Raw genomic sequence first — 25,882 nt, forward strand, 5'->3', positions numbered from 1 at the left:
AGGTCTAACTTTTTTCAAAAACAAAGTAGGTGTACTTTTTACGTGAGAGAATGACATATGCTAGTCTTTTCTCAACCACCCCTCCTCTTTCCATGTTAGCTTGTAATAGGCTAAATTATGAGGCAAAAAGTTGGTGTATGTCCTTAGTGATAATCCAAGTAGATATAAATTGACATGTATAAGTAAGAATCTTAAATACTCTTGTTAAATATTATAAAGAAAGCATGAAGATTTTACTGTAACTCTAAATACAGATAATTACGAATTATAATAATAAAATTTATATGGGTATATTATATAATTAAGAGGATTGTTGGAGGTGTTTTTGTATTTTTATGCTGTATTTTTTATATTTTAATTTAAAAGTTGTTAGCGTGTTTTCCACACGCCTCATCAAGTGGGCAGTGCTCATGCTATTAAGGAGATATATCATGGTTATCCGCCATATAAATACTTGGTAGTCAAATCTGGTTATCCGCCATATAAATAGATGCACAGATGTGCCCTCTTCCACATGGTGGGGCGCTTGTAGATATATCATGGTTGGATTGCCTCTGGTGATCGATTGTGTCAGATCCAAGCACGGTTTTGCAACTATGCATGACTGCCAAACTCAAGAAAATTGGGCCTGATAGACATATACGTCAGGCCCTAGCTACTTGGGTCTAGCAACTATATTTGGTGTCAGATCCAGGCACGGTCTGGCAACTATGCATGACTGCCAAACTCAAGAAAATTGGGTCTGATATGGCTATCGGGCCCAATTCACCTGGGTAGACGCTTGGGTCTTTCATATCTGCTAGACCCAAGGCTCTTGAGTTTTTCATGTTTGTCAGATCCAAGATGGTTAAAACATTCTTTATACACTTAAAATTTCTTTTACATTTTAAAAAAATTGATATTAACTCGTTACGAAGTGCGAGCCAATATACTAGTATAAAGTTAAAAACTGTGGAGAAAATACTATTTTTCCAGCACTGTGTATTACAATAATAATCTAAAGTGTTTTTTTTTCCTTGCATTTTGACTCTTTTTTCCATTTAGTTATTGATATTTTTTTAATTTAGTTCTTATTTGATGTGTTTATGAAGAGTTATAATTGATAATTTATTTTAATTTGTTTTTTATATGATTATTGCGGTATCAAAAAAATATCTCAGTATTAAATTGATATTAAGTATAAAGCTAAAGGTGTGAGGAAAATATTATTTTTCCACGTCCATTAGCATTGTAGATCACAATAATAATCTACAATATTGTGATTTTTGTGTGTGTGTATTTTAACCCTTTTCTTTTTCTTTAGTTATTTTTTTTTAATTTAATCTTTATATGATGTGTTTATGGAGATTTAGAACTGATAATTTATTTTAATTTGTCTTTTATATGGTTATCGTGATATCAAAAAGATATTTTGACATCGGGTTGATATCAGGAAAAAATCTTAACATTGCGGTATAGTCTATTTTTTCAAAAGTTTAGCTAAATAAAAAATTATTTTAAAAAAACTAGGTTATTAAACTTTGTGGAGTTAATGACCCGATTTACGAGTTTGGCAGAGTAACCCGGTTGCCTTGGTTTGCGAGTTTAGCGATGTACCTTTTTTTATTGTTTTCTAATTGAACTCGATTTTGTGATCGTTTATTTTTTTTTATCATATAGTTAAAAAATAGTTTTTAAAAAAACATGTTCTTAAATTTTAGAAAGTCCATGGGCCTATTGACGGGTTTGATAAATTTAACTTTTTTTTTTATTTTTTTGATATTGGACTGATTGAGATTTGAGTTTTTATAATTTGTTTTGTTTTGTTTTTTATGAGGTTATTATAGTCTTAAAAAAAAGTCTCAGTATTGGTTTAACGCTCGATTTTATGATTGTCTATTTTTGTTATCATACTGTTAAATAAACAATAATTTAGAAAAATAAAAGTAATTAATTCCAATGGAATCCATTACCCGGTTTGTGGGTTTGACGTGTTGATCCGGTTACCTGATTCATGGGTTTAGCGGATTTACCCATCAAAACTTATATATATAGTTTTTGATCCCTTAATTTTTCTAATTATTTTTTTTATTTTACTCTTCTTCAATATTCAATTGAGAAATGGAATTCATGGTTTTTTTTTTTTTTTACTTTCTATAAGGTTATTACAATATCAAATAAATATATTTTTTAGGGTTGATACTAAATTTTGCAAGCATCTAATTTTATCATAAAATTAAATAAAGATAATTTACAAAAACAATAAAGTTATTAAATCCATTAAAGTCCATGATCTAGGTCACATAATGACCAAGGTCGTTCTAATTTGACATCATCTTAATATTAAAAAAAAAATTGTCTTTAAGTTTTTTTTTAAAAATATATGTTATGTTTTTACTGGCTATTCAAGTTATTTTTAGACTTATTAAATTAAACAATTCATTTTGAATCAGCTTTTACGTGGTTTAATTCAAAAATCAAGTTAGACAAAGAGCTAAGCTGAGATGTTTCAAAATTAATTTAGATTTAATAATACTGTAAAATTTCTACTCTAAACATTTTTTTTAAGTTTTTTTTTTTAATATTTAACTTCCTGCACAACGCGGTTAAATGTACTAGCTGGTATAACAATATAAGTTGTTTCTCTTTTTAATATGCCTGATTACCTTGAGATTAGTATTTTATTTTTGTATTTCAGCATCTAAAGAAACTTTAGAAATGTTTTTTTTTACATCAAAATTAGATTATGGTTATTAAACCTGATTAGACTGACGAATTGATTTAGAATTCAGTTAATTTAGGGTTTAGTCTGAACTAGGTTTTATAATAAATTAATAAAATTAACTTGATCAAAAACCCGTTAAAATTTAAAATTTTAATTTTTTAAAATAACATTTTTTCCACCATTTTTAAAAATTTGTTCAATCTGTCAAAGTCTTGCCCCGTGTGGAGTTTAATAAATATGGATTAAACAAGCTCTTTTTTTGTTTGTTTGAAAAAGAGCTAATCACACCCAATGGGTTTTACTGGCCAAGCCCAAAGACTCCTTTTAAAACCCCTGAAACCGAAGTGAACTACGAACAAGAAAGCCCTTCGATTGATTTCAGGCATAGGGTCTGTAAGAAACGAGGAGGAAGGCAAGTCATGGCTCCGAGGGAGCAGTAAAGTTACTTTTAAATTATCTGACAAAGACGACAGAGATGTTTACAAATAATCAAAGACAAGAAGAAAGAACCGGAAAATATGGAACCCCAAGACTCCAATACCTTCAGGTATTCTTTCTTTTCTTGAAAGGCCCTTCTGTATATCTTCTTCTTTTTTGTTTTTTCTTGTTTGCTTTAATTTAATTGTTTGTATCATAAAATAATAATTATCCAGCAAATCAAATGACCATTTTTTTTTGATTTACAGGAGTTGGTGAACCAGTTTCAGAATGCAGCGGATGAAGGTACTTTTAAATTTTGCTCGTGGTGTCTTCTTTAATATGGTTAGGTCAATCTATATATATGTGTTGTAACTTGTAAGCACTTAATTGAAGGCTTAGCTCCCTTAATCACTGATTAATCCCTTAGCTTGATCAGATTATTAGAGTTCATGCTTTTTACCTGATTTCATTGTGTTGTTGGCTATGAATTTACTTTCCTAGTAATAATCCTTGTTGATTTCGAGAATCTTCCATTACATGATTGAGTTATAATATGCAAAGCTAGCCCGTCTTCAAATACTAAACTGATTTCTGTTGACATGGCTGTAGAATGCAGTTTACGTTATCATTCTGTTTGTAGCTATTATGCATCCTAACTTTGTTATCTGTGTTCTGCATTTACCCTTTGTTTGGTATGAAATGGAGTCTTTGGCGGTGGCAGTATTTCCGCTGTCAAGAGGAATGTTGCACAATCTAGATTCACTGGATATCTGTGCAATATGCAGCCTAAGCAAATATAGAAACTCGGGTGGTAGCAGAGGACGTGCTTCTTTCTCTCTGCTTTTTTTTTGGGTGTTGTGCATGTTGCTTTTGTGTCTGGTCTGGGAGTGAAAATGGAGTGTCAATTTATATCATTGTGAGGAGGTGTAGGGGATTATGAGGGTGGAGACCATGCTTGAAATGTGTCTGTTTGTAATGGTAGCCAAGTTCAAATACTGTCTGTATTTTTGCAAATGTCACTTCACACCATGTCTTGTAATGTGACTAAACCATTGAAAACTAACCTTGCCTATACAACTTCTATTGACCATATTTTTGTTCTTGTTGTTGCAGAAAGAAAAGAGAGGATAGTTGCTAACTTGGCAAACTTTGCTTATGATCCTTATAACTATACATTCTTGCGTCAGGTTAATACTTTTGATTTTGGTTTTAGAAATATCTGGTTATAATTATAAACCAAGGTATATTTCATATAATTCTTCCATGTAACAACTTTTGAATGTGATCTAAACAGCTAAATGTTTTGGAGCTATTCCTTGATTGCATAACAGAACCAAATGAGAAGCTTGTCGAATTTGGTATTGGAGGAATATGCAATTCTTGTGTTGGTAAGTCCAACAAAGTGTACCTTCTGCTAGAACTGGAAATACTGCTGACCGAAAATATTAGGCTGCAAAGATTGTTTGCTTTGCATATTTACAGCCTCCTTTTTCATGCTATTATTATTATTATTATTATTATTTTTCTCTTTCTAAACTCTTGCGTGCAGATCCAGCAAATGCTGCTATCATCACTCAGTCCGGAGGCATACCCCTCACTATCCAATGTTTATCAAGCCCAGTAAGAAACACTGTAAGTGGAAGAGAGCCTGCGCTTCTTTATTGTTACACCCCCCTGCTTCATAACTTGTCTAGCTCATCCTGGAGATGATGTGGTCCTAAATACACAACCGAAATAGTTTTTTTTCCCTGTAAGAAATATGGCCCCCCCCCCCCCTGTTTTCCTCACTCTACCATTCTCACGTTGGAGTGTGCTTTTATAGCTTTGACATTTTCTTTGATCTTTCAGAAAATTTTCCTTCATTACTGGGATCGATTCTTTAGGATGCTTTGAAGCTATATTTGACCTTGAATCTGTGAAACCATAATTATGCAGTTTTTTGTATGGTTTAATTTGATTAAGAGTTCTGTATGATTGCAGGTTAATTATGCTCTTGGATCTCTTTATTATCTCTGTAACTCATCTACCAAGGAAGAGATTCTAAAGCCAGAAGTTTTAGATGTTATCAAGAGGTATGCTGCTTGTGAAACAGTAAATGTAAGCTTCAGTAATCTGGCTAAAGCTTTCTTAGACAAGCATGTGTATGAAAACAAGTGACATTAGCATGCTTGATGTTGATATGGAAGATTCATCCCCAGTTCATTGTCCAAAACGAATACATTCTTCAAATGAAAGGCGGCGGCGTCGTCGTCTACATCTATTTCACTATATAGGTTTTCATCCATTTTTTCTTAGAAAAAAGAAAGTTTTGTACAGCTATCAGAGTCCTGTAATATTTTGGCATTTTCAGAAGCTAATTTAACTGCACAAGGTGATTACTGAATTTTATTGCATAAAATCTCAATACAGGCAAGTGAAATTTAATGTTGCCAATCAATTTATGCTATAATGCGAAAAGCTCCCTTTTCATTTGTTGTTTTTCGCAGATATTTGCTGTTTCCAATTCGTTGAGTTGTGCATGAAACAATCCAGAGAGAAACAAAATACATTTGGATTAAAACAGATACCGTATAGATGAAATCTATGAATCCTGGTCATTTGAGAAAAGTTGTGTTTCTGAGACTGGCATTTGAAATTTTCAAGGGCACTCCTTCGCTGGTTTACAATGCTCAGAAATTTGGGTTTTTTTCTCTCGTATATGGCTGATTAGCACCTTGTCCTGCAAATTGCAATGTGTTTAAATTTAGGCAGCAAGAAACGATCTCTCCAGGGCATAAACGGTTGGGGAATTCACGATATGGTTTAGAGATTTTGGGCTCAACTCATACACAAAGTTGATACTCGGCAGCAACTTCAACGATTGGCTTGGTAGTAAAAGAGTTCTTTTCTTGACTTCTTGGATCCAAACTTTAGGGCCATCGATTAAAAGAATTTATGCAGATTGATGTTTGATGGGGCGTTCTTAAAATCGTTCAAAAAATAATAGTAGTTTTGATTTGATGCAGAAGCTGGTCCGAAGACCCTCAAAAAGTTGATATTAGGCAAAACAATGAAGAAAAAAAAAACCAGCCACATCAATTGAGAAATAGTTTTAAATTTATGTTTGTTTTTTTGCTTCCCAATTATTTTGATGTTAAAAATAAAAAGAAATCCGAAACAAAATCATTTTAGACGAAAAGAATTTTTAAAAATAAGTTTTGAAGTATTTTTATGGAAATATTCTCATATAAATGCAAATTTAAGAGGAAAAAATAAAATATTAATAAGAAAAAATGTAAAAGAAAAGTGAGTTTTCTCAGCTTTAATTGTGGCTAGCAAATTATCCATGCATTGAGTGGTATATTATTAAAAAAAATACTAAAAACAATAATATTTTATTTTATTTACTTTAAAATAGACTATAAGAAACTTTGAATATAGGGGCTCAAGTGGAATATTAGTAAATTTATAAGGGTTAAAGTGAAGTCTAACCATAGAGATCAGAAAAAACAAAGGAAACCAAAGAGACGGCAGAAGCGTAACGTTACAGCTCAGGCCTTTTTTAAGATTAGAGGTTGGCAGTCAAAGCCCATAAATGTAATTAAATTAAAAAAATCACCCTAAACTTTCTAAAAATATAAATAAATTCCCCAAACTTCCCTTCCTTATTCCGGCCAAACTCCGCTCAGCCTCCATCATCTCTCTTTTTGTATTTTTTTTAAACAATATTTTCTGTTTAACAACGTTGTCTTTTCCTTGCTTATCCTCAAGAGAAAAGAAGAGAGAGTTCTTACAACATGAAAAAGAAACTCGACACTCGTTTCCCTGCCGTAAGTTCTTTCTTTTGTTCCGTCTTCATGTTTTGTTTTTTTTCGTAAAAACAATTGTGGATTGTCTTTGTTTTTTTTTGTTGTTCTACTGGCCTTTTCATGGTTAGCAATCCTGTTACTGTTTTTTCCCTTTTTTGTTTATGGCTGATACTAACATGGGGTTAGAGAATTGTTGATATTTAAAGCAGTGTCTAATCTTTATTGAGTTTTAGATTTTGATTTTTTCCATAATATTTCATGCCCTTTACTTTTTTTTACATGGACTACCGAATTTGTGGCCCATCTGGGGCAGTTTGTTGGATATTTTGTGTTTTTATCTAATTTACTTTGCTGAAATAGCAAAAAAAATAAGTGGACCAACAAGTGTTTTTGTTTGGTTAAATTTGAGGTAGGACCAGTTTGATTATGGTTAATGAATTGCCTGTATGTAGGGCACTGTCTAATATGTATTGACTTCTAGAGCTTGTGCTTTTCCTCTTTCTTACATGTACTTGGCGTGCTACTGAATTTGTTTCATTGCTTTGTTGTTTCGCATGTGGGGCACTTTGCTGGATTTTTTTTTTCACCTTCTACGAGGTTTTATAGGGTTTCCTAGGGATTATTGATTGGAAGACAGATGGAAACATCTTGTTTTTGTAATTTTTGGTTGTTGATGTGACTTTGCTGTAATAGGAATGAACTCAGCTCTTTTTAGAAGTGATGCTTACCTTTTGTTTTAGTCTTACTACCTGTTAAGTTATTGTTTTGTTCTATGCACGTGATGTATGATAGATGTATGGTAGTTTGGTTCTGTGAAACGTAAGCCATTTTTCAATATGGAGTAGAAAGTTTAGTCTTTAAACTCAACTAGTAATAGGAGTGTGCATAATTGAGTGGAAACTGAAACCTAGCCACATAGATGTGATAACCCATTAGACAGAATAACATAGCTGCAAAAAAATTGTTTATTGCAGGTGTGTGCGCAAACACTTGCTGTCGTGCGCAAATTAAAGAGTTTTTAGTTTTACACCATGGTTAGATATCAAATTTGTTATGTGCTGAATGGTGGATATAAAGTTATCAACTCTCTTTTTATCAATTTCTAACCTTTTCTCTTCTTTATTTGTCAGTCCCCCGTCCTTATTAATCGCAAATTTTCCTTAGCTTACTGTGCATTTGAGATTCCTCTCTGTCTCAGCTTGTTCTCTCTTTCCTTGAATGTGACCCCACAATTTTTTTTTTAAGAAGATTTGTGCTCAAGAGCATTATTTTGAAACATCAATGGGTAGTTCAATTCCAAAAGAGCAAAAAACTGTTCTCAACTGCATACTTGGAATAGGAATTGGAAGTTTCGTCCAAAGAGTAACCCCTTCCTCTCTGTCCCCCTTTATCTTGCCCTGTTTCTGATGCCATCATTTTTCCCTTTGTAAAAAGCCTATCCAAAGGCTCCTGATCTGACAGTGGTACAAGAGGTATTACCACACAGAAAGCAGGGTAATGCCTTGTTATGACTTATTTTCTGCAACAATTAGTTGGCACTAATTTGTTAGACCAGACTAAAACTTTAACTTTAGTGGGTAAAGCATCCTTCTGTAGCCTTCCCATTTATGTACAACACTGTAGTGCTTTGCCATGCTGAAAGAGATTTTCTTGAACCTTGACATTTTAGATTGGTTGTTTTTTCTGGTATGACCATTTTGATTGGTTCAATTTACCGTCCTTCAAAAAATTGATTGATTGAACCTACTCAGCTCTCCGCTGTAATTAAATTCTTTTTGGTATTGATCACTTGACATGCAAATTGTAAATCTTACCTTTCTTGTGCATAGCAGGATAGCATTTTGGTAGGTAATCTTGAATGTGTTAATTAATTTTGTTCTTGTGCTTTTATCACAGGAAACAAATTTAAATAATTTTCTTTTTACAATAAATTATGCCTCATCTTGCATTTGTTCAATCACTTGTCGAAGGATGATGATTTCATTGATAAAGCCTTTGTATCAACTCTTGTGGGCGCTTGTACCATGCCAAGGACTTTTAACTTTATGCTTGTGTTTGTTTCAAATCGAGGAGAATCTAGTGGTTCAACTTTTTATTGGCCCCATTTAGTGCTTTGAGATGTGAATGAGCTATGAGCAATTAACAGATATCACTTGAATTCTTGCATGAGATTTTCCCCTAGCATGTCCAGTGATTTTCTTTTTACAATGTTTATTTTTCTAGCATTTGATTATCTACTTTATCTGGGTATTATTTGACAGGTTCGAATCAAGAAGATTATGCAAACTGATGAGGATGTTGGGAAGATTGCCATGGCTGTACCTCTTCTTGTTTGTAAGTAAATAATCATGGACTCATGCTTATGCAATGAAAGGAAATTTGGCCCCTTTCTATTTTCTTCCACACCACCTTTTTCTACGTGCTCTTCATAAAGTCATCCTATGCCAATACCATGCATGGAAACCCTCTTCCCTTCCCCTCCATATATGTTCATGCACATTTTTATTCTTCTACTTGTTTTTCTTTATGGTTGTTTTGTTTCATTTACAGTACTAATTCAATTTGTATTGAAATGTGCAGCTAAAGCCTTGGAACTATTTTTGCAAGACCTATGTGACCGAACATATGAAATAACTCTGAAAAGGGGAGCCAAGACCTTGAATTCATTGCATTTGTAAGTAAGATTTTTATATTGTCTTTGTTGCTACAAATCTACTTATGGGTGCCAAGCTGCGGACTGTATATTATTTTGGTCCTTGGAATTGAACCTTCCAGGCGCTGTATGCCAATATATTGAAAGCCTACTTTTACTATACAGAGCTTTGAGTTTGGGATTATGGTCAATCTTATTCATATTGTTGGTCTGGTCCCGACTCTTAGAACAAATGAGATGTAGCTTTACACACACACACCACACACCCCTCTCTCTCACGCGCGCAGGGGCACGCCCACACACGTACACGCAAGTGCCTGGGCAAGTGCGCACACATACACATGCCTTGGACGAGCACATTAACGCTCATGTGTCCTCATGCGTGCATTAGACATTTGTATTTTCTACACCTTCTAACATCAGTGAATCGAGGTGGCCTGATTTTTGCTATGAAATTTACAGGAAACAGTGTGTACAGACTTTTAATGTTTTTGATTTTCTGAGGGAAATTGTGAGCAAGGTTCCAGATCTTGGTGGCCCAGATGTCACTGGTGATGAACGTGCTGTTGCCAAAAGAAGGTTTGGAATGTCTAGTCATATATCTTTGTTTTAGTTTGGACATTAGATTGCTTGATGACTAATGACATTCTTAATGCTTCAACTTTAGGAAAGTTGCTGATGATGAAGACAATGACAGTGATGAGGAGTGCAGTAGAAACAGAACAGTAAGTTTCCATGTCTTGCATTATATAAAAATGCAGAAAGAAAACTATACAAGCATTTTGCGTGAAGTTAGATGTCAACATTTATTTGTTATCCTTAAAGTTGGAAGTTGAATTTCATGTTACCTTGTAGTTTGAACTATTTATGACTGATGTCTACGACCATGCTCTTAGTTTAAATGGTGTTAGTTTTTGTGCAACAAGTTAGATTGTATCACCTGCTGGAGATTGTTTCTGTGCTCCATTGACTACAAGGCATATGTTATGGCAACTTTTAATCGATGTAGAAAATAAGCTTCTATGGATTTATTCTGCATTTTATGTTTTTGAACAATATGTTGCACTAGAACTCAACCCTAGAATTTTGTTGACAGAATGAGACTATCCAGACAAGCAGCAGTGGCAGAGGAAGAGGAAGAGGAAGAGGTAGGGGCAGAGGTAGAGGGCGTGGCCGGGGGACAAGATCCATGGAGAGGGAGACAGCTGCACAGCATGGGAAGTTTGAAGATGACCCTGACATTGATCATCACAATGACAAGCACTGTCCAAAACTTGACAAGGATTATGAGCCTAAAGATTCGAAGGATAATATTCCAGCTGGCAGGAATTTACAAGCTCCAGTACGTGACTTTGACCTGAATGCGGGCTTGGATGAGAATGGAGAAACACAACCAGTGTTAGCTTCTGTCCCTTCTAGTTTCTCAACAAAATCTGATACTGTTGTCCCTGCAAGTTCCTTAACAAAACATGACACTGTTGTCCCTACAAGTTCCTTAACAAAACCTGACACTGTTGTCCCTGCAAGTTCCTCAACAAAACCAACTCCTGAATTGAAGCATGAGGAAGTGCCTGGATGGTCCCTTGAAGACATTGAAAAGATGGATATCAATCCCGTTCAACTTGCAAACTTAAATACAAGAATAGATGAGGAGGAGGAAGATTACGATGAAGAAGACTGCAGTTACTAGCTAGTGTTTTCTGCTGCTGTTTATGGCTTCTCACATCCTATAGGTTTTAGGTCCTTGCAGGAAAATATAAATCTGAAGGTAGCGATTATTGAAGCTGATGGTAGCGACTAGGGAGCTTAGGATTAAGTGGTAGTCATCATTACAGACTAGGCAGAAAATGGTAGGATCCTGTCTTCTTCAGAATATATTTTCTCCAGCATTTGCTGAATGTAGATTACACATTAACTCCCCTAGGCATTTAGAGATCAGTCTGTTTAACCATTCTTGTATTTTAAGATGCAAAACGCTAGTTATTACTTCTTGAAGGCAGAGAAAGGCTCATAGAACAGCTGGGGAATTTCTGTGGTCTTTTTCCTGGAAAGGGATTAGGAATCTAGGTCCATGATAAACCATAAAGGCCCTTGTGCCAGCTGCAGCCTTTGACATTGAACAGGAAGGCCACACAGAGCCTAACTTGATCCAAACCACTCTCACTTGGAAAAATCCAAGTTAAGCTTAATATTGGATGCATCCCTTTTTGGGATTGGTTTTTCCTCTTAGCAATTGCATTTGCTATGATACTAACTTTCTAGTTGCAAAATCAAAGCTGCTACGAAGAGATATTTGGGCCATATGAACAGCCAAAACACAGTATACAAAATTGGCCAATGTTATGAGGTTATATGGCAGGGAGAGACCACTTGGTGACACCAACTTTTAGAGTGATTGAACTTTATTGTTTCTAAAACTTGTTTTTAGAATTTCTTCCTGCGTTGTTGCTTCAAATGGAAAATTGAAAGGGAGGTGGGTTGGAGTTGGAATTTGATTTCATCAAGGTAGAGCTATGTTTTCTTGTCATAATTGCTCATCAATTACAGATTAAGAAAATTATTTTAGTCAGAGAATTTATCCAAGATATGAGCGACATTGCGTTGCCTTGCATGCCATGAGCAATTGCAGGATGAATGAGCCAACTAAATTTGATCTCCATGCTTGTATTAATGTCTACAAGCAACGATATGGAGTCCGGCCTCGACTACAATGGGTTAATACTTATTATGGAGGGCTAGCGTGCATCTTTTTTCCTATCATTGTTTCTTGGACATGCTTCCTAAAACAAAAAATATAATGGGATCTATCTCCTCTATCATCACGATCTCTATCTCTTTTGTCTCAGGATAGTAGCCAAACTCGAGCTTGTTAGAGGGATGGCCATGGTTTCCCTGTACCTGCTTAGAGGTACCTAATATTTTGTAAAATGCCTTCTCATGCTTCTTACAAATGTTAAAAGTTACACTTCTTAGTTTCATAATGAACCTAAACAACTCTCTTTTAATTTCTTAAACTTCATTTTTTATCAGCATCGATATTATGAAAAATCAAATCCCATTTGGATCATGGAAAGAAACCTTCAAAAATGCAAGAACTCTGGATATTTCAACTCAGCACAAGCTCTAGAAGACTATGCAGAAACTATCATCACATAAAGGACAAAATTAATGCTAAAGACTCTCCGGCCAACATCTTTTAGACAGGTGGTATATGCTACGCCATAGACGGGTTAATGTTTTTCTAATTTAAAAATAAAATGTTCGAATGATAGTATTTTTAAATAAATTTTCAAAATTTAAAACATGAGTCATTGACTTGACTAGGTTTAATAATCTCAACTACTTTAATAATTCAATAAAAAAAAATCAACATTAAATAAAGTGAATAAAAAAATGGTAATAATTAATTATAAAAAATAAGTTGTCAATATCATACTCGGGAGAAAAAAAAAGAAAAACCTATTGAAAACTTATCATCACTTTGTTGTGGACATTGCTTCGTTGTGGAAAGAACTCATCAAAATTGTTCTAATGCCACTGCAAAAGGTTGCATAACAACACTAAAAGAGGCTGCACACACTGTCATAGCAACGACCTAGAAAGCAAATCCAACAAAATATCATGGAGTGAATATCTCATGCTTATATTTAACCAATTAATTTAGTTTAATTTAATTCAAAAAAACAAAATTTCTTTTTTTAAAAAGTTAAATTTAACAAAGAACGACAAAAAAAGACTAAAGATAACCCGGGTCATTATTAAAAAATAATAAAAAATCATATAGAAAGAAAATAAAAAAAATATCAGAGCAAAATCTCCAATTAAATAAATGTTGAATGATGAAACTGAAAAAAACACGAGCTTAAAAAAAATCAAGAAAACCTAGGCAAATATCATAAACTTGGGTTAATCTTTTAAACTCGCAATCCATGAAATCATAGATTCAAGCTCAATCAAGAAATTTAATTTCCAACAAATTTAATGTTAAAGGATGAAATCGGAAAAAAATATCAATTTAAAAAATTTGTGAAGGTAAAAAAAAAAAGTAATCAAAATAATAAGGATCAAATCTGATAGGAAAAAAAACTGAAAGAGGATGAAATCGTAAAGAAAATTAATTTTAAAAATAATCTCAAATAAAAATAGCAATAAAAAAAATGAGGACCAAATATGATTGATAAAAAAATTGCAGGATAAAATTAAATAAAAATTCTAATTTTATAAATTATTTCAAATATTCCATATAGTAATAAAAAAATAAGGACCAAATTTGAAGAAAAAATAAATTGAAGGATTACTTTGAAAATTTTGAGGGTCATATGCTAAAGTTAAGGAGAAAAGAGAAAAGAAGAAGAAGAAAAAGCCGCGAGCACCACACTAGAAGTCAGTAAGCTACACACACTATCTAGAGATGAAGAGGCCACTAAGATGATTTCAACGCTATTGTGAAAGATGATGTTTGGTTGACAGGAGACACCTCACATGTTGTTGTAGGAGCATGAATGTCTTTCCTTTGCTGCCGATTTTTGTTTTTAAATTATATTATATATTTATTAAAATATTAAATTACCTCTAAGTAAACTTGATATAACTAAAAATCCAAAATGAAAGTATGAAAAAGTCCTTGAACACTAGTTAAAAATATTTTACTTTTAAGAGTAAATTATTCATAAAAATTAACTATATATTTTCTATAATGACCGAGTTTATGAATTATGGTTAACAAATCATACAGACTGCAATATCACAGCTTAATTTCATGTGAATAGTTTACATGTAACTATTTAACATCATTGTGGTAAAACTCATTCGAGAATCAAAATGTGACAAAGCCTGTTCATAAGTTAAGAGATGATATTGCTCTATTCTAATTTTTTATAAGAAAAAAAATCAAAATATTTCATTTTAAAATAAATTAATGATTTAAAAGCTGAATTTTGATCGAATCAATTGAATTAATCAAAGTTTTTTTTACTAGGTTAGATGATTATTTTTTCTTCAACCCAAACTAATTTAAGCTCTTGAGGTGGACAAGTCCAAAGTCGGACGAGTCCTGGCTCAATCCACCAGGTTAGTCTAGATTTTAAGTTTTGTTTGGCATTGTGGTCCAACTGTGCTTTTATTTTTTTTAAAAAAAAAATTTTAGCTTTAAATTATTATTATTTTGTGTTTTTAAATTATTTTAATATATCAATATGAAAAATAAATTATTTTTATACATTTTCAAATAATGTTTTTTTTTAAAACAATCTTTATTAAACCTTTACATTAACTATTAAACCTTTACAGTAATGTTTGATAACCTACAGGCCTTTCTAGTTCAACCCTCGTAAGCCCCAATTCTATCCTCTAACATATTAATACAACAAAACAATACGAATCGCTTTTAAATATATACCAAATAATATAAGATATTTTTACTTCAAATTAAGTAAAGTTGAACGTTTTAAGTAACTCTGTGTCTGTGTGTGTGTGGGTGTGTGGGGTACCTTAGGTACCTTAGATTCGACAATATAGACTGAAATATATTTCTGAAACTTCGAGGATCAAATAAGTAGTTGCCTTAAACTATGAGGACACAACATAGCAATCCTATAAAAATGCCGGCCGACCGTGCGGCCACTGTCTTTTATCTTCAACCCAACAAAAAAAATCAGGCTTCGAATAGTTTGAGAAACTGAGAAAGAAAAAATGACAGTAAAGTTGGTGGATGCAACCATTTCAAGCTTTGGCAGTGTGTTTGAGAAATTCAAAGCAGAAGCACCCAAAAACAAAGTTAATCTCATCCTTTTCCTGGCTGATAATGACCCTTCTACCAATCTCAGTTGGTGCCCTGGTAAATGTTTTTTTTTTTTTGGAATTTATTTTTGTTTCTGGCTCGAAAAATGATGACCCGTTACGTAATCCTTGTGAAAGATATGATCTTTTTGAGTTTATAAGATTGGAGGTGTTTTTGTGATTGGTTTCAACATTTTTAAGTGCGGTCTTTGTGATTATTGCTGCCTTTTATTTTTTATATTTTTTTAAATGGAGTGAAAAGATTATATGTTTAGGTTTTGGGAAATTGAGTCTTGTTTTCTTTAAAAAACTAGTAGATGTTCAGAGTGAAATTGCATAGAATTGAGGTTCCAGAAACAGCACCATGTCATGTATACTTGAAACATGCTTGTGTTTTTCAATTTCATGTGCTTTTTTCTGAACAAAAGACTATATTTATTGATGCAGAAATGGCAATTAAGAGTAGAGAGATAAAGTTCAAGTAAAGATAAGGGAAGAGCATTGAGTGGCTCAAGAAGCCAGATGGTTTAGGAACATTGTGTGTATATGTGTTTGTGAACATATGTTTTCTAATGATACAAAAACTGAATTCACCAAAATTAGATATTTGTGAGCACACTTTCAGTTTGCAGTCTTAAGATTTCCTCCAGCTTTTTCTTCAAGTACTGTTATTTTTTTAAGATAATTTCGCCAGAGGTCACTGCTGAACTTCCTGGATGAGTTATTCAATGTTTTAGGGAGTTAGCTATAATAGAGTGGGGTACTGGGGTTGCCCATTAGAGAAGAAAATCTGTACACTTAACAACATCAAGGCCAAACAAGCAGGCTAGAACATAAATGGAGAATGAAGGGCTTTAGAAGAGATACCCTCAGTTGAAATGCTGGCAAAGCATTTCCTCTGCCTCTTTAGTTTGTAGTTTGTGCTATTTGAAATGTAACTATTACCGTTCAAATAGCCACGGATATAACTATTTTAAATTCTTATAGAAATGACTCATTTGGAATGGCCTTCGCATCATTTATGGCTCAGTACTGAGGCATTGGTTCAACTTTTGGTTCATTATTCTTGTGGAACAAGATCTTATTCTCTCACAGCTCTGCTTTTAAGATTACTTTGTTGGCATCTTATGCCATCTTTAGCTTTATTTTGAGTGGCTATCATGAACTATTCTTTTGAGTGAAGAACTTGGAATCTTTTATTCGATGTATAAAAAATGTGCTGTTTTTGGTACAAATCTGTAGATTTTGTGAGGTCTGAGTCACTTGTTTTGAGAAATATGACAATATTTGAATCCGGAATGTAATTTAATGATTTCTTTTTGACATCTCTAACCAGATTGTGTGAGAGCTGAACCTGTAATATTGAAGAAGCTGGAAGCATTGCCAGATGATGTGGCACTTCTGCGAGCTTATGTTGGAGATAGACCAACATGGAGGAATCCCCAGCACCCATGGCGAGTAGACTCAAGGTTCAAGCTCAAAGGAGTTCCTACATTGATCAGCTGGGAGAATGATGCCGTCAAAGGTCGCCTTGAGGACTACGAAGCTCACCTTGAACACAAGATCAATGCCCTTGTTTCTGGGAATTAACTTGGCATTTTTCCAGGCTATGAGATGGTTGGAAATCCTATGATTCTTACTAGGACTATCTGAACATTTACCCAATCAAGTGTAGCTTGTTCATCTTGCACCTTGAGCTTTCAAGTCTTTGTGAAAACCTATTAAAATAAAGTGTAGCTAATCAAGCCCAAAAAGACATTAATAGCTTCTTGATGATATTATGTTCCAAGAAGTTGCCCAGAAGAAATCAAGAATGTCTTCTTTTTCTTTTTTATTTGTCTGTGTAAGAGAAATTTGGTGTCGTTGGTAGATGGTAGTTGTTATAGTTCTGCAGTCGATCAAAACCAGTGATTTGAATTGGAATCATTGAGAACAACCTTTGGGGCTATGAGAGCAGACTCTGCTAATCCAGCACTCTGGATGCAAAGGCTCACAAAATGCGCGTTGTGCATGCAATAGTTTTGAGTCTCTTAATGGGAGTGTTTAGTTTTGGCATTTGAAAATTAGGATGATGGTCCGCCATGCTGTTGGATGCTGATCCATACCTGTTTCAAGAAGCCAACAAGATTGCTCACTTCAATTGCTGGTTTTCGTTTCTGCTGCACAGAGGTAAGTAACGCAAGTCCTCTTCAATGGAATGATCTAAACATGAAACAGGGGATCTGAACCATTTTATTAATTTTTTCACTATTTCTACCAGATCCATTAACAGATTAAGAGAAGTAGAAGACCTTGTTACTTAGGTTAAAATGCCTGGTTGATTACAATGATTTGGCATGTCATTCCAACTTGCATAACCCATTCGCAGTGTGAGTTTTACAAAATCTCCATCACCATGCATTTTTTTTCCCCGAAAAAATTTATTTATTTTTTATTCTTTTTACTTTAAATTAATATTTTTTTAGTATTTTTAAATTATTTTAATATGCTGATATTAAAAATAATTTTTAAAAAATAAATTAAAAATATCAACCGCAACTACAATAAATTTAGTATAAAAAAGGCTCTAAACCTAGTATCAAAGATCATCCTAAGTTCCTAATAGTGATGTCGACTACTACTCAACTTCACAAAATTCCACTCTTGTATTCCTGCTTCTGTACAACTCCCCCGCTTCACTCAAACCTTCTCTTTTGCTTGGAACTCACTGCAATTCATAAAATAGAACGGATCAATAGCCTGATATTTCCAAGTACTGCGGGCGCGTGTACTATATATATATATATATATATATATATATATATATATATAATATTAATTTCAGTATTCAGAGGGTGATTTACATTCTAACTGTTTCATTTTTCAGTAATCAGGTAAATTGGACATTAAACCAGGACAAATAGCAATAGTAAATTATCAACATCACTTTCAATAGGTCTCCAAAAAAGAAATGAATTTCTAAATATTGTGGTTAATATTAGTTCTTATAGTCATACCTATACATAAGGCCTGCAAGGCACTTTAAATAGCTTCTATAACTTCATAATTGGGCCTTTGATAGCGTTGAAGTCAACTTCAAAGCAATGTCACCATAAGGTTCCTCCTGTTGTAGATCAATAAGCCCATAGCTCTTCAAAACCTGCAATTCACCATAAAGGATCACATAATAAGAAGCACGGTGAAGGGAAAAAGGTTGCATTTTTAATGCTTATGAAAAAGATGCAAGAATCATCAAAATGAGAATACTGCTTAAAGATAAAATTGTTTGATGAAGCACACATTTCAGGACTGAGCCACCATGATGGAACTAAGAAAAGTTTGTCAATATAAGAACCATGTGCCAAGGAGCCACAGACAATTCTATGCACTAGCGGTGATTTGCCAAACAATAATCCTGTCTCGGAATGAAAGATAAAGCATCTAAAGATGCAAAAATCTTTAACAAACCTGAGTGCACCAAATGTGTGATATTAAAGAAATTGTTGCACGATAATAAACAGCTTTAAGTAAACCATTCTCTTTAAAAATAATTATGAATTATTAGGTGGTCTACTTTACCTCAGGTAACATAAACATATTATCTGCAGAGACAGACATGACTCGAGAATGCTTGTAGCCAAAAAGTTAGACAAGAGAATACAGGTACAAGCTGTGTTTGAGAATTTGTGTTGCTACATGTTATGTAACTGAAAGTCTGAAACACATTTATGGAAATGATTGTGAAAATAGCAATAATTGTTAGGCATAATAAGTCTCTGAAAAAAAGATTTGCTAGTGAATGCACAAACACATTTAAGTCTCCAATAGAGGAAACTACTACTAGAAGGCAATCAAAAAAATTCATTAAAAATAAAACAAATAAAGGAACGTATCTTTGATGAAGTGATTAACAGTCAAGTCTACAGCACAGGCCTAAACACTGCACCTGATCCCACTGATAAAACAAACTTGGTGGTTTCCTGGTATGTTAAAAAGTATAAATATCAATGAAAACTGAGGGGAAGCAAAGAAAGAGGTTCAATGACTGACTTTTGATGAGAAAATTAAGTGGTTCCTAAGATAGGCAAGGTAAACACTGACAAAGTTGATGAATATGTGAAGTTCATGTCCATACAGAGGCCAATTTGCTTGGTTCATAAGAAGTCTAAAATTTATGGACAGAAAAGCAATATTTGGATGGGTGGTTAGTACAAAGGATACTGGAAATCAATTTTTGGTGGGGTGGTTAGAAGAAAGGATACTAAGAGGATCAACAACACGCAAAAAGAAACTGAGGCGGGAAAAATTCTTTTCTGAACATGATTGGCGTTTTCAAGGAAACAAGCAAATGAATCATGTTGAAATCACCATATATCCATCTATAAGACAACAATAACAAGTTCTTCTAAACAGAATTGTCTTTATTTCTGCTTTGAAGTGGATAAAAAAAAACCATCGTAAAAACTGAGACTAACTGCACCACAAAGTCAGCATTCTTGCTATAAAAAATGACAGCTTAAGAAGCATTAGGTCTTGGGATTCAATAGAGTTTCATTTTATCTTTCTGGGTTTACAATGCAAGCTTCTTGCTCAAGATTCAAAGTTGAATCATTGCTTTTTGGCTCCAGAGTAAAAGACCAAGTAATGCCTAATATGTGGTATTGTCATGATAACAGGAATTGGAGAGGGAACAATGACAGGTTCAAAACACTTAAAACAATCTTTGTTTAAATGGAGAGGCTTTCTTTCCTTCATGGTTTTTGTCTTTCACAAAAAGGTTTAGATTGGTGGTAATTGACAAATGATCCATTATGCATGAAATGACTTTGCTGCTTACCATTGTTTCAAAGAACATCCGAGCACATAACTTTCTCGTTTTTCCTTGTAAGATACTGGTGAGACTGATATCTCCAGATGACTCTTCTGACAATGGGATAATAGGAGAATGTTCTTTTAAATATTTAGCCACACCCCTGCATGCCAGCATAAGCAAATAAAAAGACAGCAGCTAAAAGGAACTGATAATTTTGAATCAACAGGAAAGAATTTCCTCCAGGCACGGAGAATAAAGAAAAAGAAAGTACCTTGTCCTCACAGACAATGAATCAATGTCTCGAGTACCTAGGGATCCTGCAATAAGCATAAATATGTCATCCACATATCATGCATTAAAAAATAAAGTTGTTGAAATTGTGTACATTTGATATTATTCAATTTCTAGGAAACAAGAAAATATCAGCTTACCAACTGGTGTGTTGTCTGCTTCTAGTATTTTAGCAAGGTCCTACAAAAATATAATATTGGAGTCAGGAGTATCATTAACTTCGTCAAGTAGCTCAGAAGAAAAGGTGCAAGAACAAGGTTTGATATGACACACAAGGAATAAGGCATGAGTTTTATGCTTTATGTATCTACAATAATGAAAAAATGGTAAGCACAAGTGCATTATTGAGAAGTGGAGTATGAAATATCATGTACATGCCTTACTTTCAAATCAACAGCTTCATATATTTTAGCTCTGAGAGTGACATGGGCCATGCAGAAGTAGCAGCAATTACAATTAAAAAGAAACACAATTATAGAAACTGTCAATGCAAAAGCATGTGACAAAAGGAATAAAGAGTCTACGTTCTCAAATCACAAGAAAACAAACTACTTACATCATCTTCTGCAGTCTTCATCAATTCAGGAATATCAGAGAGCCCAGTGTTCTGTTCACCTAACTGATAAGTTCCAGGGGAAGCTGAAAATTCTGGAGTGTGCACAGTTGTCGATGTTCCTTCCTGGGGTACTGTTCCTGATCCAAAGCTGCTTATTGGCATGGGAGTGAAGTCATCTCTTCTAAGAGAAGAAGGCATGAATCTTCCTGGAGAAGGCATGGACATTGCTGGAGAAGGCAGGTCTGATAAAAAGTCATTGCCATCATGACCTCCATCATTTCGAAGTCGTTCGATTTCCATATCAATTTCAGGTAAAACACTGTGGTCATAACAGCCTAGATCCTGTTGGGGTCGCTCCTTTTCCATGCCAGATTGACGTCCTGGAACAGGAGATTGTGCAATCATAGGCTCTGAGATGGGTTCAGCTGTGGGAGCAGGAGAGCTTGCCATCCTAGGCTCAGGGATGGCTTCAGTTTCAGGGCCAGGAGATGTTGTAACCCCATGCTCTGAAATATCTCCCTGTTCAAGAGTCAAATGAGGTTTTGTAGTAATATAATCCTTCTCAGAAAGCTTGCATAAATCTTCACAAGACCCTGGTGATAGACAAGCATCAAAATTCTCTTGAAAATCAATTCCACAACCTTGAAGGTAATGAGCAAGAAAAAATTCATTTGAAGTAAGACCCCCTCACCAGTTATCAAAGGCTCATAAAAGATTTGTTCCTTTCTCAAACTATTGTTCAACCTCCATATACCCACCATAGAGGATGACCTCGTCCTCTTCTGTCGCATCAGATCACTAGGATCCTCAAGTGCCCTCCTCATAAACCTAGCAAAGTTTCATATACTTGTATCAGTAAGCAGTGCCATGGAAAAAGTAGCTCTACACGCACCCATAACAAATCTTACCTATTAGTCAACACTGTGGCCTCATCAAATTGCATCCTCCTCCTCCTCCTTGGCCGTGGCTGCTGAGCAGGTGGAGGCCCTGGTTGTGGCTGCTGAACAGGTGGAGTTGAACGAATGGCAAATTGAGGTGATATATTCCCTGAAATAAAAACAAGAAGCTCGTTAAAAGTAAACATACAAGCCCTAAAGACACTTACAACCCAAGCATATAAGAAGTACGCTCTCACCAAATGAACCATGTGTGTCAAAAACATCAGGAATATCTTGTGAAGCAGCAGAAGTAGGTGCTTTTGAATGCTGCTGAAATGGTAAAGACTTCTCTAGAGAAGGTAAAGCATCTTCCATTATTGGAGAAAGGAAATCCTTCTCATTTAGAACTTCGTCTAAAGATCTATTTGGTTCAGCTGCATCATCCTTTCTAGTTGGACTCAATGGAGGAAAGCTTTCTGAGCCCAAATCAGTGGCAGCATCACGCATAACTTCAATTTCTGGAGGGGAATTTTCCCCACTAAGACTTTGGTTAAGAGTCTCAGTAGGTACTGATGTCTGATTACTTGGACCAGGATCCTGAAAATCCCCAGTGTGCATTAGAACTTCTGTCTGATTACTTGGAGCAGGATCTCGAAAATCCTCAGTATCCATTGGGTCTTCTGGTTGATTACTTTGACCAGGATCATGAAAATCCATATCGTCCACAAGCACATCTGTCTGATTACTTGCACCAGGTCCAGTCTCGTTATTCACAACTGTCTGAGTCCTTTGACCTGTATCTTGAGAAGGCAAGTCACCATTGACTGGAGGTGGTGGATGGATACTGTAGTTATAAAAGGATTAATATTAGATGGATATCTTCATATAAATTCCAAAAAAAGAAAGAGTGCATCTTTCAAATGCAATTTGGGGCATACTCATCCACTGGTCTAGCCTCTGAACTAGGATCCTGTTCTGGAACTGATGGACAGATATTATCCTACACAAAAATTTCATGCAAGTGATAATGCATTCCAATAAGTCATATCAAAGTACAAAATCGTCACCAAACCATAGAAAATAATATGGACCTCATCGACATGTATGGTGATGTAAGGAGAAATTTGATCTGGTATCGTGATTTCCTCGTAACTCTTGAGATGATTATCCGGGGACCTAACAACAAACCTATAGCATCAGAAATAAATTTTAAAACACAAAAACATGAACAAAAAACTTGAGATATTTTAAAGTTTACCCTTCGGGATCTAAGTAATCACTCATGTCAAAGCCATCAAGGTTGAGGGTTGGTGGCAAAGTGATAGACTCGAATGTTGCTGTTGTGGCGTTCTCTGGCAAATTAACTTCTGTAGTTGTGAAAGCCTTGTTTAGCCCAGCAAGAGCAACAGTACAATCTTGGAAAAGGTAATCAACTTTCTTTTTATATATCCGAACAACACCTAGCAAAAGGTGGCTTGACATTCTCAACGCAATCGGAACTTCCGGGAACATAATTCGATCTAAAAACACATTCATAAGATAAAAAAAAAAAAAATTCAACATGGGGAATCAAAATTAGATGCAACTCCCGTCAGAATATTAGAAAATTAGATGTAACTAATTCAAAATTAGAAATCAGACAGGGGAATCAAAATAATTAAAATAAATAAGCACTGTGAAACCAGATTTATTCACCGATGAAGCAGAGATGATTTCTTTCACAAATTAATCTTCATTACAATTCAAGAAAAACAAGAAAGCGGGGGATTTAGACCTACTACGCAAAGAAACATATTAGACAAATTTATTAATTCTCTTTGAATAATAGAACCACAAAACTGGAAGAACAATAAAAAAAACCCTAAATTCCAACCACTGAAAAAATAAAATTGCAAAATTTCCATTACCCTTAAAAAAAATTGCAAAATTAACATCTACAAAACCCTTCATTTTCTCAATGTAATGCAAATTCATTTACACTATAAGCAGTGTACCAAATCAAAAAATGCAGCTCAATTCATTAAAAAGCGAAAGAGAGTGAAGAAAAAGAAGAGATCTTTATGCCACCAAATAGCTTAATCGATGAAAAGAAATACAGCCCAGATCATAAAGGGCAAAAAATTACAGAATTAAGATCCAAAAAACCATTCTTTTTAACAAAAAAAAAAACAGAGTGATAACAGACCGACAGTGGAGGGGATATCAGTGGAGGTATAGTGAGATTTCTTGAGCCTGTGTTGAAGATGAGCAGCGCACCAAACAGTCCCTAAAGGACCCTTCCTTGCTAAGAACGTCTGCGAATAAAACATCTTCCTCTTCTTCTTCTTGGATTCTAAAGAGAGAAAGGGGATTCAAGAGAGAGTGGGGGAGGTTTTTCTTTTCATTTATCAGATAATGGCTTGCGGTTTTATGGTTTTATTCAGAGAATTAATTTTGGCGCCGGAAACGATACTGGCGCCAAAGGGAGAGGGGACTTCGTTTTTGTGTTTTGTAAAATGCGCTTCGTTATGTAGTTATTTACTCCTTCTGCCATTCCATTAACGATGTGATTGAGATGGAAACGACATTGCTTGTGATTGAAACACTTGTCCATCAGGCAAAACAGGTTTTAGTTTTGGAAGATTTAATGTAAAAAACAATTTAGAATTAGGTTTTAATTATTTTCAAAATCCCACGATTATCATTTTATATTTTATATTGCTAAAAAAAGATAAATAAGGGATATTTTTTTTTAATATAAGAGATAACTTTTATTATTATTTTTATAAGATCAGACATGATTTTCTCTGTGTCTATCTCTATCTTATATTGTATGTATATCTAGCAGTTAGTTATAGTTTTTATGTATATCTTTATTACATGTCTTTAGTATTTCACAATTATTATTCCAAAATTAATTTGGCATTTGATTTGGCTAATGAATGTGTTCTTGTTCTTTAGGGCACGAAATCAGAAGGCATTCAATGCAACAATTTTGTGGATTAGTCAGTTAAAATTATTGTTTATAACTTACGTGTGCAAGTATGGTAATGGATATCAAAGGGAGTATGGTTCGAATTCAATTTGGACACGGTGGAAACCATGTTCTATAAAAATTTAATTTTTTTTATTAAAAATTAATTTTTTTTATATTTTAAATCATTTTGATGCGCTGATCTCAAAAATAATTTTTAAAAAATAAAAAAAATATCATTTTGATATATTTCAGCACGAAAAACATTTTGAAAAGCAACCACAACCACACTCCTAAGCAGATCTCTCGATCAACATACACACAACATCCTTCTTTTTTTTTTTTTTTTTTTTTTTTTTTTTTTTTTTTTTTTTTGTTTTTCAGGAAGTCCATTTTTTTTTTGTTTATTCCATTATTGATGCAATTGCTGTAAGCATATGACACTCTCCAACTGCAGCCTAAATCCTTTTTCATAAAATATTTTTTATTTTCTTGAAAATATTGTCGTTATAAAATATTTTAAAGTCAAATAAATATTTGATTTGCTTAAAATATTTTAAAGTCAAATAAATATTTGATTTGCTTAATCAATATAAAATATTTTACACTCGAAGGAAAAAATAAGCTTAAAACAATGAGAAATAATTTATGATTTTAAAAAAATTAAAACATTTTACAAAACTAGTCTCAATAATAAATTATGCGCCCCACCATCAATTAATTCTTATATTTTCCTTTCTAACACATTTTCATACAAATCAAACACTAAACAATTATTTTCAAATAATTTTTAATAACATAATCAAATAATGAAAAATAAATATTTTTTAGAAAAATATTTTTCAATACCATATTTTCCCAAAACAAGTTATTATACAAGAAAAATAAATGGAGTCTAAAATTTTGCTAATCTAAGAGATACATAAATCTATACAACTTTGGAAGGCCAGCAATGCCAACTTCCATGAAGATTTTGATTTTTTCTTTCTCCAAAGTTGCTCTCTTGCTTTAGAAAGATGGATGGCTCTGTAGCTCCATACCTCCCCTTAGTCCATTACAGCAAGAGCAG

The 25,882-nt window shown here is 33.9% G+C and overlaps 4 protein-coding genes across 7 annotated transcripts; 3 read left to right on the top strand and 1 right to left on the bottom strand.

Moving 5' to 3' along the window:
* Nucleotides 1–3,045: 3,045 nt before the first annotated feature.
* Nucleotides 3,046–5,561, top strand: LOC7472989 (uncharacterized). The gene is made up of 6 exons (XM_002298115.4): nucleotides 3,046–3,251; nucleotides 3,391–3,427; nucleotides 4,238–4,311; nucleotides 4,419–4,512; nucleotides 4,674–4,756; nucleotides 5,105–5,561. The coding sequence occupies exons 1-6, from the start codon at nucleotides 3,180–3,182 to the stop codon at nucleotides 5,279–5,281; spliced, it is 537 nt and encodes a 178-aa protein (XP_002298151.2). The 5' UTR covers nucleotides 3,046–3,179; the 3' UTR covers nucleotides 5,282–5,561.
* A 1,159-nt stretch (nucleotides 5,562–6,720) lies between these two features.
* Nucleotides 6,721–11,592, top strand: LOC7486654 (uncharacterized). 4 transcript variants are annotated; one of them, XM_052450144.1, is made up of 7 exons: nucleotides 6,721–6,933; nucleotides 9,174–9,246; nucleotides 9,493–9,586; nucleotides 10,028–10,144; nucleotides 10,233–10,290; nucleotides 10,662–11,070; nucleotides 11,107–11,592. In XM_052450144.1, the coding sequence occupies exons 1-7, from the start codon at nucleotides 6,901–6,903 to the stop codon at nucleotides 11,253–11,255; spliced, it is 933 nt and encodes a 310-aa protein (XP_052306104.1). In that variant the 5' UTR covers nucleotides 6,721–6,900; the 3' UTR covers nucleotides 11,256–11,592. The 4 variants fall into 4 exon arrangements, with proteins under 4 accessions (XP_052306104.1, XP_052306103.1, XP_052306109.1 ...); XM_052450143.1 differs by having other exon boundaries at nucleotides 6,724–6,933; nucleotides 10,662–11,592; XM_052450149.1 differs by lacking the exon at nucleotides 6,721–6,933 and adding an exon at nucleotides 8,158–8,406 and having other exon boundaries at nucleotides 10,662–11,592.
* Nucleotides 11,593–15,152: 3,560 nt separating this feature from the next.
* On the top strand, nucleotides 15,153–17,177 carry LOC7486655 (thioredoxin-like protein Clot). The gene is made up of 2 exons (XM_002298117.3): nucleotides 15,153–15,401; nucleotides 16,680–17,177. The coding sequence occupies exons 1-2, from the start codon at nucleotides 15,257–15,259 to the stop codon at nucleotides 16,931–16,933; spliced, it is 399 nt and encodes a 132-aa protein (XP_002298153.1). The 5' UTR covers nucleotides 15,153–15,256; the 3' UTR covers nucleotides 16,934–17,177.
* Nucleotides 17,178–17,837: 660 nt separating this feature from the next.
* On the bottom strand, nucleotides 17,838–24,300 carry LOC7486656 (sister chromatid cohesion 1 protein 3). The gene is made up of 13 exons (XM_024606798.2): nucleotides 24,046–24,300; nucleotides 23,119–23,380; nucleotides 22,952–23,036; nucleotides 22,799–22,860; nucleotides 22,118–22,704; nucleotides 21,891–22,029; nucleotides 21,674–21,810; nucleotides 20,983–21,575; nucleotides 20,567–20,606; nucleotides 20,407–20,452; nucleotides 20,160–20,295; nucleotides 18,340–18,482; nucleotides 17,838–18,050 (listed from the first exon to the last, which is right to left on the bottom strand). Exons 1-12 carry the CDS (start codon nucleotides 24,167–24,169, stop codon nucleotides 18,384–18,386), a joined length of 2,310 nt encoding a protein of 769 aa, XP_024462566.1. The 5' UTR covers nucleotides 24,170–24,300; the 3' UTR covers nucleotides 17,838–18,050; nucleotides 18,340–18,383.
* Nucleotides 24,301–25,882: the final 1,582 nt, after the last annotated feature.

This window comes from Populus trichocarpa, chromosome 1 (genome assembly GCF_000002775.5).
Source record: "Populus trichocarpa isolate Nisqually-1 chromosome 1, P.trichocarpa_v4.1, whole genome shotgun sequence".
NCBI lineage: Eukaryota > Viridiplantae > Streptophyta > Magnoliopsida > Malpighiales > Salicaceae > Populus > Populus trichocarpa.

Bases quoted from the DNA above. Each gene is read 5' to 3' on its own strand.
- LOC7472989 (XM_002298115.4), top strand. From the start codon at position 3,180: ATGTTTACAAATAATCAAAGACAAGAAGAAAGAACCGGAAAATATGGA. The intron at 3,252-3,390 runs GTATTCTTTCTT...TTTGATTTACAG, and splicing joins CAAGACTCCAATACCTTCAG to GAGTTGGTGAACCAGTTTCA. The intron at 4,312-4,418 runs GTTAATACTTTT...TGATCTAAACAG, and splicing joins ACTATACATTCTTGCGTCAG to CTAAATGTTTTGGAGCTATT.
- LOC7486654 (XM_052450143.1), top strand. From the start codon at position 6,901: ATGAAAAAGAAACTCGACACTCGTTTCCCTGCC. The intron at 9,247-9,492 runs GTAAGTAAATAA...TGAAATGTGCAG, and splicing joins GGCTGTACCTCTTCTTGTTT to CTAAAGCCTTGGAACTATTT. The intron at 10,291-10,661 runs GTAAGTTTCCAT...TTTTGTTGACAG, and splicing joins AGTGCAGTAGAAACAGAACA to AATGAGACTATCCAGACAAG.
- LOC7486655 (XM_002298117.3), top strand. From the start codon at position 15,257: ATGACAGTAAAGTTGGTGGATGCAACCATTTCAAGCTTTGGCAGTGTG. The intron at 15,402-16,679 runs GTAAATGTTTTT...ATCTCTAACCAG, and splicing joins CAATCTCAGTTGGTGCCCTG to ATTGTGTGAGAGCTGAACCT.
- LOC7486656 (XM_024606798.2), bottom strand. From the start codon at position 24,169: ATGTTTTATTCGCAGACGTTCTTAGCAAGGAAGGGTCCTTTAGGGACT. The intron at 23,037-23,118 runs GTAAACTTTAAA...GTTTGTTGTTAG, and splicing joins GATTACTTAGATCCCGAAGG to GTCCCCGGATAATCATCTCA. The intron at 21,576-21,673 runs GTGAGGGGGTCT...GTCTATCACCAG, and splicing joins TTATGAGCCTTTGATAACTG to GGTCTTGTGAAGATTTATGC.